Below are 17769 nucleotides of genomic sequence, written 5' to 3'. Positions count from 1 at the left end.
CAGTGCCCCATCCGTAAATCTGTTCGATAATGAATACAAGTATCTTTTCAGTTAAGTTGTCAATTAAAAATTGGAATAAGGTTGTCTGGCGCATGGGCTGTCATTTGTCTTTTCTTCTGTGTGTCTCCTCGCTCTCTTGACTGTATATATATTCCCGCCATCTGTGCAATAAAATTGGTTGTAAGTGTGCGCTCTGTCGTATCTCACTGCTCTATCTTCTTTCTCAAACGTTCCCTGCGCACTAAGAAAAGTAAATTTCTTTCAAAATGCAATACCAACTAGCCCAAGTAGCCACTCTTTTAGATTCCAAGAGAAGGCAAATGCACGAGGAGGAAACACAAAGCTGGGTGTGCTCAAGAAATTTGCAGGTATGACGTGGCAGCAAGAAGCACAGGCCCTGTGTGTCTTTGTGCTGCAGTTGGCATAGTCAGGCTGATCATGAAGCACTGTTGGATTGCAGCACTTGCCTCACAACACCACACCTTTCTTCTGTCCATTCAAAATGTAACACAACACTGCATTGCAATGGAACACTTCAAAGTAATCCTCGTGAATACAGCTCAAAGTTGCAATATATTTATTGTCGGCGAAACATGCAATTGACAAAAGCTATGCCTTGCTGCCTGCTGGCTCCACGTCCAGGTACACATAGTACTGCTGGTCCAGCCCCAAGTACGAATCACTCAGCAAGAACAGGGTGTAAATGACTCGCCCAACTTCTTGGGGCACTCGAAAGGTGAGCTGCAAACAAGAGAAAATCTGTTTCAATGAAGACTGGCTTATAAAACATCCCCACGTTTACTTGAAGCAACTACCTGCAATATCAGCGAACAATTAAAATTTTTTTGATAGCTGTTAAACAATGTAACATGTCTCAATTGTGAAACCAAGCCAAGCACAAAGCCTACGAATGATGTTGAGAAATGTGCTCCTAAATATTAACACATCAAACGTTTCCATTTGGTGACACCCAATTGCAATATACATTATTTATTAAGGGTAGATGTGGGTCTAAGAAAGTGATTATTTTTGAGTCAATATGAATAAAATTTTGCTGTCTTGACCAGCTCTTTGTGCTGATTTCAAATCTACCGCACTAGTTAAAAACATATTACATAAAATAGTCTGCTCCTTGCGAGAATTTTCGGCACACTGAAACTAATATTCAAGTCTATGGCCCCAATGCCAAGGCTACGCTGTAAGGGGTGACGCTATTTTTTCAATTTGCAAGCACTGCGTAGGTAAGAAAATGGATAGACACTTATTGCTGATTATATTTTTCCTTATTCACTCTCATATTTATTTTTAATTGCAGAATGAGGCTTGAGTAATCCAAATGACATCACCCCTCAGATCATTTTAATACCAAACATGTCATTGTTACTCAACAACAACATGGGGAAAACCCTCATAAGGCTGAGTGCATTAACGAAAAACATCAAACTGAGAAAAATGCATTTGAAGTTTCAGACAGCCGTAACTTCGGTGAAAGCATTCAATAGGTTTCTTCATGAAAATCGCCATACCAAATTTGTATTGGCAGAATATTGCTATAAAGGAAACAGAATAAGAGTGTTAAGCTAAGCTGAGCAAGCTAAAGAAATACAAAAATGTGGCCTCCCCATAGCAAAAAAAAAAAAAACAGACACAAAGATCACGTTTAAAAGGCTTAATTATTAAACCCAAAATCGGTTATTGTTCAGCAATTTGCTCACCCACGGGCAAGGGCTGTACAAGGGGTTCCCCCCAATTTGAGTATGTTCTTTGTGTCACAACTGTATAAGCACTCCTATTGAAACTTCTCATGCCAGATTTTGTCTTTCTTGAGGCTGTGTTACACAAATCGATTTCCCAAAAAATATTAAACCATTTTGGCAAATCAAGTGTTGCTATCAGGCCGTGCCACGGTTGAAGCAACTGCTGTTGCGCCCTTGTTGACGATAATGATTGCCTTAATTGAATGCATTTAACTTCGTAAGGCATTATCTTGACACCACTACCATCAGCTACTTTCAGCCAAAAACGCTTCTCCTACGAGTCATAGGCTTCCAATGCAGCCCATACCCTTTGCCTTCAAAGGGTCACTTGAGCTTAAGACAAACTCTGAACAAGGCAGAAGCCCAAACAGTGCGTTTATCGTGGTTAAGTCCACGAAGATCAATTCTGTGCCAATTTCTTTGCCGCTGTTCACCAACATTCCACAGCTTGAACTTCCACTGCTTCATTGCACATCGCACAATGATGCCTAGCACTCTTCCCCCCCCCCCCCGCGCACTTGTGGTGCACTTAGTTCCGTAGAGCATGGCATACCAATACTGTTTAAAATGGCACTGAAGCGCTGTTCGATGATATGGCAGCTGCAGTTTGGCCTACAGAAATCAGTAGTTTCCGTAGAATGCACCGCACCACGCGCGACAGGCATCGCGCGCTCGACGACATTCAGTCGTGTGCAGTATTGAGGCGTTTGTTTTTCTCGCACGCTTGAAGCATCGTCTTAACGCCAAAATATCTGTACATACCAGCACGAAATTGTGCGCGGGCCATACGCAAGTGGGAAAAAAAAACGAAGGGTCATTCCCTGCCAGCTGTTTAAACCAGGGTACTTGTCAAAAATCCCTTTTAAGAAAGTTACACATGTATCAGCCTATTCTATGTTTGTAGAAAGTGGTAGGTTCCGTCAATATATGTGGGCTTGTTGTAGCGATGCCGTGGCAGGCAAGCTTCGCTCAGCTGTCCCAGCCAAAAGCGCGCTACCAGCCTCTACTTCACGTGACGACTGACGCAGTAGGTGTAAAAGCTGCCTCCGAGCACGGCACATCGGGACACCTCCCGCATGTCCACAAGCAGTGGCCGCAACAGAGGAAGTTTGAGTGGCTGTAAGGGTGGCTCTGAAATGAACACATGAGCCATGTTATGCTTAGCTCTAGTTTTGAGAACTTCATGAAAACATGAGGTATTTCAATGGCAGGAATGTGGTTCATTTGCAGAATGTCGTCGCCGTTGTGCAAGCCTACATCACACATGTACATTTTCATTTGTTAACTTTGCGAAATTCCATTGCCCTAACGGAAGTTTACGTCACACGTGTACATTTTAATTTGTTAACTTTGCGAAATGTCATTGCCCTTACGGAAGTCTACGTCGCACGTGTACATTTTAATTTTTAACTAATGCAAGAATGACAGACCCAGTTCAGCAAGAAGCGCTATGGTACGATATGCAAATGCACAGTGTAAAAATACATAGCCATAAATCGGCACAGTAAATCCTCACCCATAACAAATGTGCCAATCAACTTATTCCTGCAAACAAACAGCAAAATGTTGGTGACACTCATTCTCAATACGCTTGTGATAATGCTACAACCACACTCTGGGGATGTGGTTACGTGCCTATTAGCTTCACGGCTGAATTTGTACACTCAAGATGGGGCCGCCAAAAGCGTACAAACTGCAAACAGACTGGCAAGTTTCCCAATTACTGTTTTTCATGTGAAGTGCACCACAGCTAAAACAGCCCTGCCTGATATGCGGTGTGTCATCGCAGCTGCATATAAACAAGAAAAGCATAGTCTGAGTCATCCTTTTGTTCTCTGCTGCTTTGATGAACCATGTCCATGCAGAACACATGTCTCATGCATGACCGAGTGACACCTTAGAGGGACCGTAAACCACCCAGAGGTCGAAATTCAGTTGTGGTAGAGAAATTGTGCATGAGTGCACGACGAACTCGGAGCCGCGAGATTTTTTGAAATGGTCCAGTAATAGCAGAGCTAGACATGTTTGATTATCAAAACCGTGACGAACACACCTTTCACTCTCTTCTGCGCTTCCCTCTGCTGGTATCTTCCCCATGCCGCTTTGCCTTCTCGCCGAGCACCCCTCCCATGCCCTTCCGAATCTCGCCTGCACACGTCATCGCTGACACGCTGCTTGAAACACCGTCTACATTCGACTTCCACAATTCCAGCCGTCGACTCTGTCAGTTGCGTATTTGTTGGTGAACTGTGGCTGCCGTAATTGTGGCGGTATGGACCCTGTGTTGCGCGCACGCTTTCAAAGGAACGCCAATGCGATGAACCCGTTCGGGGACACGTCATGCCCCGCACGTGTTGCACGTATGCGGCAAACACAACGAACAAGTAGCATGAACAGCTGCTTGCAGACTGACTGGAAGTCGTAGGCTTTTGCTCGACTAATGACAGCATATTTGGTATATTTGGCTCAGTGCATCAGAGATGTGGCACGGCACATCACGCGGAAGCCCGAAAGGCCCGGATAGAAGGAGGGATTGTTTCTTAGAATTTGTGGCCCGCTGGTGGCTCCTAGCACTACCATGTGTAGAATCGTTGATGGCGACGGCATTCTGCACACGATGCACGCGTTTACTTGAAGTGTTTGAAAAAATATCGGACATAGTTTACGGGCCCTTTAAGTTCACGTGAGTATAACATAATCGTTTTAATGAGTCTAATACTTCTGCAGTTATTTCAGCCCCCCCCCCACCCAATGTCAACTGTAAAAATTTTTTCGCAATGCTATCCACAACGTTAACAAGCTTTGAGATAAACATGCTCATTATGCCTTCACACAAAGCTTATTAAAAAGAAAATGCAGTGCAGCACATTACAATGACAAACGGTTGACAGAGATTATCGTTTTTGCTGGGTAAGCCGCTTCGAAACATAACCGATGGACCAGCATCAAAGACAAGTTCTTGTGTAGCTAGTGTTGCACTAGTTTTTGTAAACGAGAAAATGACAAAAAAAAAAAAAAAAACTAGCCCATTTTACACCCCGTGCTAATAACCATGACAGCTCATCACTACACTGTGTTTTCTTTTTTGCTTGACAACAAACAGCCTCTGCACCAGCGAAAACAGAGCAGCAACTGCAGTAGGCACGACGGCTTTTGCCTACAATGCAAAACTAAGAGCCCAACAGCACCAGCGCATTGTGATACATGTTCAGTGGAATTTGTCATAGGCATTAGTTGTAGAGTATTTTCTGTGATGTTCTAAGTGGTCAAAATTTTTGCGCACGTGACTGCCATTTGAAATTCACGAAATAGTGGAAAACTAGGTATAAAAAAATTTCCTATAAATCGACCGTTTTGTTCATTATTTCAACACTTGTTCTTCTGTGTTATTCAAGCACCCTAGCTTTATTATCGGACAGTTTTTTGTGGTAGCTTTATATTTTTCACTTGTTAGCACGTAGGTACAATTCAGTAAGTTGCAGCATTTTCGGGATTTTTTTTTTACAAAAGAGGATCACTGATAAAACGCATCAATTATTTTTATAAAACTCTTCTCAAAATGTACCATTTCCTAATATTTCCTAATCCTAAGGTTGTCCTGGAAAAAAACAGCTAAAAAGCGCATATGACTGAGGATCATTACCATTTTGTTAACAAGAAGTTCAATGCCAACATTGCATTACTTTGATATGGGGCAATACAAACCAATAGCATTTTCTGGATAAAAAGCCGTGGTAGCATATTCACAGTACATGAATTTAGGTTGTTTTTGTTGGTACTTTATTTTGTATACTACATATCAAGGTGATAATAAACTGAGGTAAAAATATAACGATGCAATTGGCTTAGATATCACTATGAGCCAACAATAAATTGTATGACTTATTGCATGCAGCTATGAGAATTACTTGGCATGTAATAAGCTTCTCTCAATGTTTATGTCAATTGGAGAAAGGAGACTTGAACATGGCCATATAAAGGTGATTCAAACCGAATTCATCTTTCGAAAAGAACAGCACATGATCTGACCACGCATCATGCATTCACGCCTTCTGTACGTCATCCGAGACCCAACGAACAGAATATGCCAAGCCATTTTTCACAGCTAGGCGTACTTGTCCGCCGCAGTCTGTGGTGTAGGCCAATACGCGATTTGCTGTTAGGGGCATCTAAGCCAATCTCATTGTTATATTTTTACCTCAGTTTATTATAACCTTGATATGTAGCAAACAAAAAAAAGTACTAACAAAATAACCTAAAATCATGTACTGTGAATACACTACCCTCCCTTTTTTTATCAGGCACTGTTTGTTTGTATTGCCCCCATAAGAAAGTAATGCAATGTTGGCATTAAAATTCAAAAAATGATTTCACCACACATAAAATAAATTATTTTACTAAACTTCTTAAACTAAACTTCTTAAAATTGTTATGGTCCTCAAACTATGTGCGTTTTAGCCAATTTTTTTCTTGGACCACCTTAGTGTGCTATAGATGTTTCAACATAGACCAAAGTGGTGTTTTTGCCAAGTTCAGGAGTTTACTTTGATTGATTGATTGACATGTGGGATTTAACATCCCAAAATGACCATATGATTATAAGAGACAGCATAGTGGAGATTTCTTGAATTTTGACCAACTGGGGTTTTTTAATGTGCACCAAAATCTGAGCCAACGAGCCTACAGTGTTTTTGCATCCACCGAAAATGCAGCCCCCGCAGCTGGGATTCGATCTTGCGACCTGCGGGTCAGCAGCGGATTATCTCAGCCACTAGACCATCGTAGTGGGGAGGATTTTATTTTAAAGCTTATGCACCACACAGAGCAAAAATATTAGGCAATTGTAAGTTTTATTGAGATTTTCCCAAAAATATTTGAGATATTCTATCAATAATTATTGCAAATACAAAAAATGCTGCACAGTACGTAACAGCTATTGTTATCAATCATCATCTTTTGTAAAAAAAAATCCCCAATACGCTACAATTTACTCATATATTTATCACTCAGTGCCTGAGTGAAATTGAGTAAATTGTAGCTACCACAAGGAACTGCCCTATAATAAAGGCATGATGCGTTAATAATGCAAAAAAAGCAAATGTTAAAAGAGTGTGATAAATGGTCGATTTATAGAACATTTTCTTTTCATACCTGGTCTTCCAATGTGTCTTGATTTTTAAATGGTGGTCACATATGCAAAAATTTTCATAGGTCAAAATATTTTGAGAAAATACTCAACTACGTAATACTTATAGACTGTTCTATCGAGCGAGGAAGACCGGATTGGCAACCAGCGCTTTCCTCCTTTCTAAAGCGTGCTGACAATGCGAAGTGTACAGACTGGTGCTTGGATGAGTGGCGTTGTCAAATAATTCACCCTGTTTTAAGTGGAACTGCGAATTTGCTTCTCCTTTATGAGGATGTCAGCCAGCGAATGGTCAACGGAAAGCCACTGCTCTAAGAACTACAGTTAAACAAAAAATAAAAATAAAACGGTAGTCTGAATGTGGCACTCATCGCCAAATGTGGAGTATTTGTGGTTGACATCCTTTGTGTTACATGACAAGTTCTATATCGGCAGGTACCGCAATACACCCGAAATGCCCAGTTTTCCACACGGCCAAATGACCATGAGATACGGTTAGATTGCTGACCAGACAAAAGCGAATAAGTACGGCCCTGTTCGTTAAAGTGAAAAACATGTAGGTACCACTTGAGTAGCCACCTGTGTTGTTTTCACTTTGATTTATTATAATATTTTAGTATAATGTGCTTGGTCAAAACAATTAGCCTCATAGCTCGGCTCAACGCAGTGATCCATGTTGTTGATGTGGCTCACTCACTTCGCAGAGGGTAACCAGCATACTCGTTTGATTTGTGTAGCGCACCTGCCTCGGGATACCCAAACAGTCACTCAGTTTTACATGAAGATGATTTGTCCTGAGTGTGAAACTTGCGTAAGATGGTGGGATGTATCAAGCACGATGTGCGACATGAAAGATGAATGGCGAAAAAAAAAAAAATAGAGAGAGGGGGGGGGGGGGGGGGATTTCTGTCCCTTTGTGTTTGAAATAACTACCTCAGGAAGACCATTTTAAGTGTGACCAAGAACTTGGTCTGAGAAGTTGCGCAGTGATATACAGTCAAACTCCTTTATAAACACCAGTGTGCCTACAGTAAATCGGGTTCATAAGAAAATGCATATGAGGTACCCTGCCTATAGGAGATATCTCTTATAAGAGACAATAACTGCATGGCCTCTTATAAAGTGGACGATACAACATACATTATTTCTCTTTTACAAGCAAAACAAGATTAAACCACATTGTTGCAGTTGTTTATTGTTTCTATAACTGTCAGTTTAGTTATGCGAACGACAGCCAACATTTTGCAAAAGCTATACAACTGCTAGACAGAATTATTAAAAGAAAATGAACACAAAGTGCCCCTTATGCCGATCATTGGCTCGAGCCCAGGCATGCTTGGTGCCTCATTGGCAGAAGAAACTATCTTCATTTTATCGCTGGTGCAATCCAATCAATCGCCATGACCCTAAACAGAAAAAAAAAGAAGAGTGCTGGAAAGTAAACATCAGCATTCCCTTTTGTTTACCAGAACCTCCCTGTAAACAGTTCTGATTTCCTTCACACTGATGGGAAATAATTGAGGAAGTAATAAGGGGTCATTAAAAGTAGAGCAAAAGATAGACAACAGTTTGTGAGCAACAAACAAGTGCCATCGCTGCAAAGAAATTGCAACAGCACACTCCCGCACGATACAAACCGGAAGTGAAAAAACCAAGTTAAATATTGCAGGCTAGAAAAAAATTCACTGTATCCTCAAAAGGGTACCAGCACTTGCATGCTTTCCCTGCTAGTTCAAATATCCTTTTGTTCTTCCAACAAAAAGAGTATCAAAAGCACACAACGCAGACCATTTGCGAAATAATCAAGCTTGATGATTGGCGCATGGCACGTGTAGAAAAGAGATCGTCTCAACGTAGCAAACTACAGGCTTGTAAGCTATTGGAACACACGGTCACACATTACATTACCACATTTCTTGAGGAAAACAGCTTGCTCACAGTACGGATTTAGAAAAAAACTATCAACCACAATGCAACTACATATAACAATTCACGAGTTCACGTCTTTGCTCGACGCGAAGAATCAAATCGATGCTATTTTTTTTTTAGATTTCAGCATAGCATTTCTTCTTGCCACGCATAGCAAACTCATTTCTAAATTGCAAAGTCTGGGCCTATTTGTTAACCTCATTGACTGGATACGTTTTTAGCATCATAATCGCAAGCAGTATGTTAAAGTAAATGACTGCATGCCTGCTATTCTACCAGTATCGTCCGGTTGTCCCTCAAAGCAGTGTTTTGGGACCTGTTCTCTTTTAGTGTACACAAATAATATTGTTAAATCAAAAGACACACCACAAGTACACATAAAGCTTTTTGCAGATGACTACATACTTTTTAAAACAATTACTACTCTGGATAACCAGAAATGCCTGCAATACAACCTGTGTGCCATTTATGAGTGGTGTGAGGAACGGTCAATGAAATTAAACAGCGATAAGTCAGTTGTCATGCACAAAAAAAAGAAACACCATTCTAATTATATGTATCATCTTAACAACTGTCCTTTGACCGACATTGAAGAATATAAATACTTAGGTGTCACAATTACAAACTGCTTAACATGGTCAGGTCACATTAATAAAACATGCTCATCTGCTTCAAGGAAGCTTGGTTTTTTGAGGCATAAATTAAAAACAACCCCCTTAGAAATCGAACTATTGGCTTACAATGCTTTTATAAGACTGAAGTAAGACTATGATTGTGTTGGGGACCCACATCTAAAGAAAAATATTAGGAAGTAAGACAGTAAGTCGGACAGGAAGTAAGACGCAGGTCGCGGGATTCGTTACCGCGACCTGCGGGTCAGCAGCCGAGTACCTTAGCCACTAGACCACCATGGCGGGGCAGCCCAAGATGACAACAAACAGCCAGATGCTGCAAGTGGTTTCTGCAGCAAGTTTGAACGAACTTTGCCTCCTGCGATGCATTTCGCGGCTCATGTGGTGTTTTAACCCATTTTCCAGGTGAAATTGGCAATAATATTTCGACCTGCCTGGAGGTACAAACTTGCCTAAAATGAGTTTTTCTTGGAACTCTGTTTTTGGCCATATTTTTTTACTACTGTAAGACTGCCAGATTACATCAAAGTTGGATGACATGTGCAGTGATGCTACCGAAGTCTGCTAATTTGTTTTGACCAGCAAAATTTACATTTTGCAAGAGCACTTTAGAGCAGTAAAACTTGCATCTTCAAGCACATTGGTGCAGCTAACTTCATTTATCCTAAAGGAAATGCAAGTTGCAATTACATTCAAGGACATGAAACATTATTTTGGGGCTTTTGTGATGAGCTAGAAATATTTCAATTCATTGCAAACCTCACAGACCCAGGTATTTTACGAGCACTCTCTATTTCAGTTGATGATGCAAATATAATGTCGTCATGCTGTTGAGCGTTCTGCAAAACTTGTTCAGTGACTATTTTCGCAGCAAATAAGCAGAATACTGGTCGGAAAAAATAGTACTTCATAAAGTAATCTTCAAAATGCACCCATGTGGTTATCCGCAGATTTGGTAGACAAACAGTCTGACGTACAACGCTAGAGACACACACAGTCCCAAATGCAGTTTTTTGAGATGAATTCAAGGATAAAAAGGGTTCTTTTTCTTCTCAACCGATTATATTGCTGGGCGTAACATGATGTCATTTAGCTAGTCTCATAAAGCCAAACTCCTCCGGAACTCATCTCTCTGCTGAAACTGCTTGATTTATCAAACTTCGTTTTCCTTTGCAGCAGTGTTTTATGTGGCTATGAGCGTTGTGTCTATACACAAAACACCCTCTATAGCATCATCTAGAAAGCAGTAAATTAAGGAAAAAAAAAAAACTTCAAGGGGTACCTTATGTCTTCGCCTAAGACAGCTTGAAGGCGACAGCCACTGTGTTTTTATTGCGATAGCAATTATATAGACATTCTAAACTGGTTTTCGTCATTGCCAGGGGAGTAGGCAGAAATATTTTTCATTTTGTGGAGGAAAAGGCACGTTGAAATGAACGAGGGGGGAGGGCCACGACATATTGCGTTATACATGCCATAGAAAAAAAAATTTCAAAGGAGAAGAAGATGTTCTTAATGTGACCCCTCAACCCCCCCCCCCCCCCCTTGCTATGCCACTGGCTGTCACCGTCATGTCTTGTGTACTGTCCAAATTGATAACTGTTGTATCTTGCCACAACTGAAACACCACAATAACATCCTCCCGCGCATCGTGTTTTACATGCAGGTAAAAGCCGGTGAGAGAAGGCGATGAACACAGCTAAAGCAGTTATAAAAATATCCGACCTATCTCTTTCTCTTTTGCACGAAGGACGAATACGATAACATCACCCCGCGTGTCAGGCCTGCCATCGATTATTACTTAAGCAGAGGGAAACATGCCACATGTATTCATGGAGCAGGAAGGAACTAGAACCGCAAGGGGGGAGGAGGGGCGTTGTTACATGAGCTTTGACTTAAGGGGGGACATGGGTCTTTAAAATTTTTTTTTCTGTTTTTGGCTCAATTTTGACCAAACCTCACCATCTTGGACAGTTTTTCATGCTGATTTCAAATATGTAATTGTTTCTGAAATAGCTTCAGTGAATAAAAAGATATTAACATCTGTAATTTAATTAATTATGCACTTCATTGGGGGCTTTTTGGCAACTTAATCAAGCCAGATCCAAAAAATAAATGCATAGCCCCAATGCTGAGGGCTTTCTGTATGGGGTGATGCTATTTTTATTAATTTTTAGGCATTATATAGATAAGAAAACAGACCAGCACTTACAATGGATATTCTGTTCAATTTTCGCTCATTACTATCCATAATTGTAATTAACAGTATGCTTCTAGAGTAATAAAAATAGCAACACCCCATAGGTAATGTTATTACAAATAAAATGATACCAAGTTTGTCATCCTCAATCAACAGTAACATATAAGAAAAACCCCTAAGGTTTAGTGTGGTGCACAAAAACATCGAACTGAGAAAAACGCATTTAAAGTTTCTAATAACTGTAACTTTTGCTAAAGTGAATCGAGAGCAATAAAAATGGCACCGTTGTATAGCTCTACATTATGTGAGTATGGCTGTACCAAATGTGTCAATGCACTTTCCCAAAATATTTGCCACAGCTCATTTAAAAACTGTGTACTGGCCGTTGAATCAGTATAAGGAACCCAGTCTACAACTTTGTGCCTGTTCTAGTGCACCGAAAACCAAAGGAAGACACATGTTATATATAAAAACATCACCCTTTTATACATAAAACACTATTTCAAGTAAAACACACATTTTTGTCCCAGACATCCTTACAATTCTACAGCATGCCAGGGCTGTATGCAGTGTCTCTTGCAGGCTTATGTCGCTTTGCAAGTGTTGCCTTTGTTGAACTGCTCTGCAGGTGCTCCCTCCGCGATTTGTGAAGCCTGGTTTTATCCTTTTCAAGGCTACGACGCATGAAGAGATTTCCTGCACTGTAGCCTAGCTTCTCAGCAATTGCTTCATTGCTCTTCGTGGCCCCCTGATTAAAGCGACTGATGGCTTCAGCCACTGCTCTTTCTACGCTGCGCAGTGAGGCATGGGTGGTCTTGGGGACTTGTTGCCAAATTGTAGCGTGTAAGCTCTCACTAGGATTCTGGGTGATCCCATCACTGCACCTTTCCAACAATGCTTTGTCGCTAAGCCTCATAAACACAGGCTCTAATGCCTCACAGACGAAATCGGGCAGGCTGTTCTTGTGCGGTGGAGGCACCTCACTATTGGCTATGGCCCTGTTGAACTTGCACCATGAATCTGTTCCCTCAGGGCAGAGGTCATGTTTGGGTGCCTCGTCTTCTGTTGATGACATGTGCCTTAGTGTGGCCAGAACAGCCTTTTTCATGCCTGGCACATCACTCTTGTGGCTCCTCAAGGCATAGCCATAGTAAGAGGTAATTTTCTTTATTTTGTCTTGAGTGAGCCTACCTTTTCCGCCAAGTGACCCACCTTGAGCTTTTTTCTTTTCGATGAGCGTTCGTAAGGCAGCCCCCATTCGTTTGTGCACATGGTTGATGCAGTCTTTTTTTTCAACTTTTATGTATCCGTAAACTTCATCTTCAGTGAGGGCATGAAAGGTTCGGCTATCACCATCTGAAAGCATTGTTGTGTACCGAAGCTTATGCTTTTCTAAAAAGCGTCGGAAGAGGCGTAGGGCTGCTTCTACTTCCATCTGGCCAGCCTTGCAGTCAACATTTTTCTGGCACACAGGGGCGTGCTGGACGAGCCAAGCAGCGTGTCCCTCCTCATCTTCCTTTGGTCCAGTGGCGCAGCCCAGGCAAAAGTTTGAAAGTACAACGTGATCAATAACTAAACCAGTGTACATTTCAATTATACAATCAACACAGATATGGGAGCTGTGTCCCCGGGTAAGCCATGTGCCATCATAAATGACGTCGACGTTGCCCGGTGGATTGCCAAACTCCGCATAGAGTTCTTTGACGCAGGCAACGCTAGTGGATTCGCATTCGGCAGCAGTCGCACCGCAGGCTTCCCGCATGATTTTCATGTGGCTTTGATATGTTTTCTGGTGAAGCCCTCGATGCGAAATATTCATCGCGGCAAAAAAGTCCGTCAGAGCTGTTGCCCTTTTGCCAATAGTATTCATCGCTTTCATGGCATGCAAATTCACTTCAAAAGGCCTTACTTTGGCCTGGCTATTTTCGGCAACTCTCGGTGAACAAAAATTGTTCTTCGCGAAAGTTGCAACTGCTGCATGCGAGCACGAGTTTTGAGCACAGCCCATAGTCTCTTTTTCACTTGGAGAAAGTCATACTTTTTGAGCCGCACTCGGGGCAGGAGAGAAGTCCAAATAGCGAGTCTATCGCTTCTATATCAACAATGGCAAATTGCGTGCCGTTTTCTTTGTCGTCGACCTCCAGCTGAACGTCCAGCAGCTCAAACTTTCGTGCTGTCGCGCACTGCGATGCCTGGGACTCTTTTAAATTCGCCGCACGTATGGAGCACTCGGCGAACTCGTCCGCAGAGTAAAACGTCGTGTCGACACGACCTTGAATGGTTCCAGTAGTGCCGGATGACGATCCGCTGACGTGATGATCCGACGAAGTGCTGCAGCTGGGCCGAATAGAGTGCACCGCTTCGGCAGGCATTCGCGCCAGCGAATCGTCGTCTGAATGTGCTGCCTCGGCAATAACAGGCACTTGCGCCAGCGAGTCGTCGTCTGAATGTGCTGCCTCCGCAATAACAGGCATTTCCGACAGCTTGTTGTCATCAGAATGCACTGCCTCGGCCATCTCCGGCGTTCTCGGTGGCGCGCAGGCCGCTCCCTTCTGCCGTGCATTCCACGCTCGCTTTAGTTTCCTGCCGAAAGCTTGACGAGTGTTCTTCTTCAGGCGAGCTTCCCAAGCCATGCCGGCGAAATGCAGAAAGACGTTTACGTCGGCCACGTCGGTACACGAGCGGGTAGCAGACGAGATAACACGTGCGAGAGTAGGCGCCGACGGAGCAAGAAAAAAAAAAAAAAGGAGAGCGAGCAACCGTGGCCGCGCCAGCCAATGGTAAGCGCGAGACGGGGGGGCTCGCCGGCGCGCGCACGCTCTAGCCAATCAGCGGTCCGGCAGACGGCTTCGCAAAACGGGGGAGGGCAGTCGTTGTGTGGGAGCTACGCCATTTTGAGAGCCTGCAAAACGTGCACAAAGGAACCAGCTTCAAAACAAGCCCAAGATGGCGCCGATGCGCCAACTGCTTCGCTGGCAGCGCGCGCGGGAAGTTCGAACAAATTTTCTGTTTTGCGGGTTGTTTTGCGACTCCCGTGATGGTTTGAAAATAGGTTTTAACCTATTTTTTTATCGAATTTAGCGTTAATAATTTGAGGAGAGGTGCTTATAGGTTCAATGATTCGAAAAATGCGTTTTTCTCAAAATCGATTTTTTGGCCATTTTTTACTTTTCTAAGACCCGCGTCCCCCCTTAAAGGGTGTGATTGCTGGCGCACTTGCTATTTTGGCAGGCATTAAACACAGCTGGTATACCCTTCTACCAGCTGTCTCAACCGTATACTCTCAACGCGAACTGACTAAGCGAAAGTGGTTCGTTTTCTAGAACGGCCTTACAGGGGTGTGCACTGTGCCTTGATCCCAAGGCGTTCACACCATCACGTCAATTCGGAGGTCCGTTTGTACGTGCCGTTCGTGCTGTACAGATAGGATCACACTACTGGTCTAGAGCAGTGGAGTGCATGCCTGTCAACACTGTTGTTGGCCGCACCTTCTATGTCACGTTAGCTACAAGTTTCCGTTTATGCTTACCTTACAGCACAAAGGCCTAACACGCAGTACGACCATGTTTGGTTGCATTACGGCATCTCTCTTTACATATATTTGAAGAAAACATCTGCTGGAGCGGCTGGCTGGGCACTCTAGACAAGTCTGATTTCAACTGTACGGCGATCGGCATGCAAGGGATCTTCCGTGGGTCTCTAGTCACCAAGTCGCGGATACTGACACCATGTGTGCAGCAAGTTTTTGCAAGTGCCTGGACCTTAGAAATGGCAATACCGCCTCTAGCACTTCTCACGAATGACATCAAGCCTTATTATTAGGTATAACTATACAATTTTTGGCAAAGCAACTGCTAAAAGCTCTAGTGAAACTAACAAATTGTATCTTTCGGACGCGATGTCGCATAACTCAACAGAACACTGGCTCAAGAGACAATGACTACCCAAGTTTTCAAAGCGGTTTTCGTGGTGTCAGTTATCTAAACGCGACAGAAAGGCTAGTAGCACAGAACGTTTACAAGCAGTCTCACTATGTTTCGAGATATAGCCCACACCAGCGGCTGCATCGTTCAAGTGACGCAGCCTTCCCCACACCTAAAGAAAAAACAAAGCGATGAATGCGATGCCATGATGTTCAATTTGTTTTGTTTTTAACCGTCAGCTACTGACCCTCGAAAGCGAGGGGCATATGTGTAACATGGCATAGCCGTTTCACAGTCGCCTTTCTGACAAGAGCTACCAGAGATGGCCTCACAATTCAAAGCTGCACGTATTAATAATGAATTGTGGCTGCTCCAACCAGGAGGCATGCTTTCAATAATCACATGACACTTCATAATAAAGCATGCAAAAGCACGCGAACATTTTGTATTCCGACCCTAGCAATCTCGAGTTCGAAAGGGCAGGGTTTTTTTTGGGATTTTATCGTAATAGCGATTACAAACGTGGATGCGCTGGTGGAAGGCATTATGAAAAAGCTCTTCTGAATGAATATCCAAGAATAAAGTATATTAGAGGAAAAGTGTCAACATGTTTCCACTGTTCACATGCTGTTGTGTGGACGCGAAGCACAGAAAGCATAGATGTAGACGTGGCAGACATTCTGGTGGCACGCGTGAAGTTATTAGTGAAAATTGCTTCAATTATGTGCCATGCAACTATCAGCAGTGTTCTTGGAATGAACGATGTCCGCCGATGAATCATCGCCACAGTTGGTCTAGACGTCACGAGCCACTGCGGAGAGGGCATTTTGCTGTTGAGAAGACTTGCACAAAAGAAGTTGTGTCGGCCCCAAACATAGCATCATAGATTAATTGGGATGCACGCACAACAGCTCTTTATTGAGCAGAATAATTATAGACACATGATTGTGACTTTGGTGGCCTCGAGAAAAAGGTGCAAAAGTTTTGATGCATCGGCGTGGCTATTGCCGATGAGAACGCTTTCATTTTCGATATTGGCGCAGCTTGGTGCAATTTCTGTTGATGTTATCAGGATGGCGCACTTTGGCGCAGTTGGCGCAGGAGTGGGATAACTGCATGTGCAGTATAATGGATTGCAGTTCACAAGAGACAACTGAGCCTAGTTTACTGACATGCAGCGAAAGCAGGCATTACGGAAGCCTCGAGTGTGGCTCTACGATGTGATAGCAACACGAGTTAGAAATTCTGTTACAGCAGTCAGAAAGCGCATGACTACTTGACCCAAGCTTGCCCCAAAATTGTAGTGAGGCATCTTCTGATTATATTTAATCCCCTAAGAATGTTTCATAAGCACTTATATATAAACACTCAGGCACCTATTGCTATGTATATGCTACAAGAAAGACAAAGACAACAGTGCAGACGTGCATCTGCACGCTTTACACAGAGCACACTAACAAGAAAGAAGAACAGTGATGTTCCATGCAGACAATTTTTTCTTTTTTGGGGAATTACCGCCTGTCATTTTGAGCCAGAGGGAAAAAAAGAATATTAGTGATATTACGAGAATTTTCAAAACAATTAAATTCTCCTACGACAATTGATAATTGGCAATCACAGTGCGATTTCATCTGCTGTACTCAGTTCTGGCGCATGCACCACACAAGCATCGCGCTTCGGATTTGTTTCTGATTATTACTCAGAGCGATTTCTAGCTCACTTTTGTGTTAGACAAGCCCACAATGTGCAGTGCGCTAACAGTATATGAATATTTAAACTCATGCTTTTGTTGTGCGGCAGTAGAGAGGCTAGTCATGATTTCAAAAGTCACCACATGAGACACGTGTAATGTGTGCGCGTGGATGGGGGCGAAAATTAGTACTGTTGTGTTGAGAAATATGCTGGGAATTTCGTCAACGTTCGCAGGAAAAATTTCCAAAATGGAGAATTTTCTTGTCTCTGAATAGAAATTCTTGGCGTAGTACGGAAGATTAACACTCTGGCGTGTGGCAATAAAAAGACCGACCTGCTGCTGCTTTCTTTACCTGTTCAATTCGACCTCCGCCTTCACATCGTGACATTAGAGAAGGTGCTGGAGCCTGCAACCTTATGCAGGAAAGCCTTGTTCAAGACCGTACACCCAGCCTGGAGCCCCAACTTCGATTCAGCTGGTGCCTATTAG

At 42.8% G+C, this 17769-nt stretch overlaps 1 protein-coding gene across 1 annotated transcript in view; it reads right to left on the bottom strand.

Moving 5' to 3' along the window:
- Positions 1–560: 560 nt before the first annotated feature.
- The window catches only part of LOC119175108 (activating signal cointegrator 1 complex subunit obelus), a 526436-nt gene continuing 509227 nt past the window's right edge, over positions 561–17769 (bottom strand). The window contains exon 38 of the mRNA XM_037426343.2: positions 561–741. Coding sequence (XP_037282240.2) covers positions 610–741 — 132 coding nt within the window. The 3' untranslated portion in view covers positions 561–609. The remainder of the gene's footprint in view (positions 742–17769) is intronic.

Source organism: Rhipicephalus microplus, chromosome 5 (assembly GCF_043290135.1).
Source record: "Rhipicephalus microplus isolate Deutch F79 chromosome 5, USDA_Rmic, whole genome shotgun sequence".
Lineage (NCBI taxonomy): Eukaryota > Metazoa > Arthropoda > Arachnida > Ixodida > Ixodidae > Rhipicephalus > Rhipicephalus microplus.
This window is presented reverse-complemented; position numbering and strand designations above follow the sequence as displayed.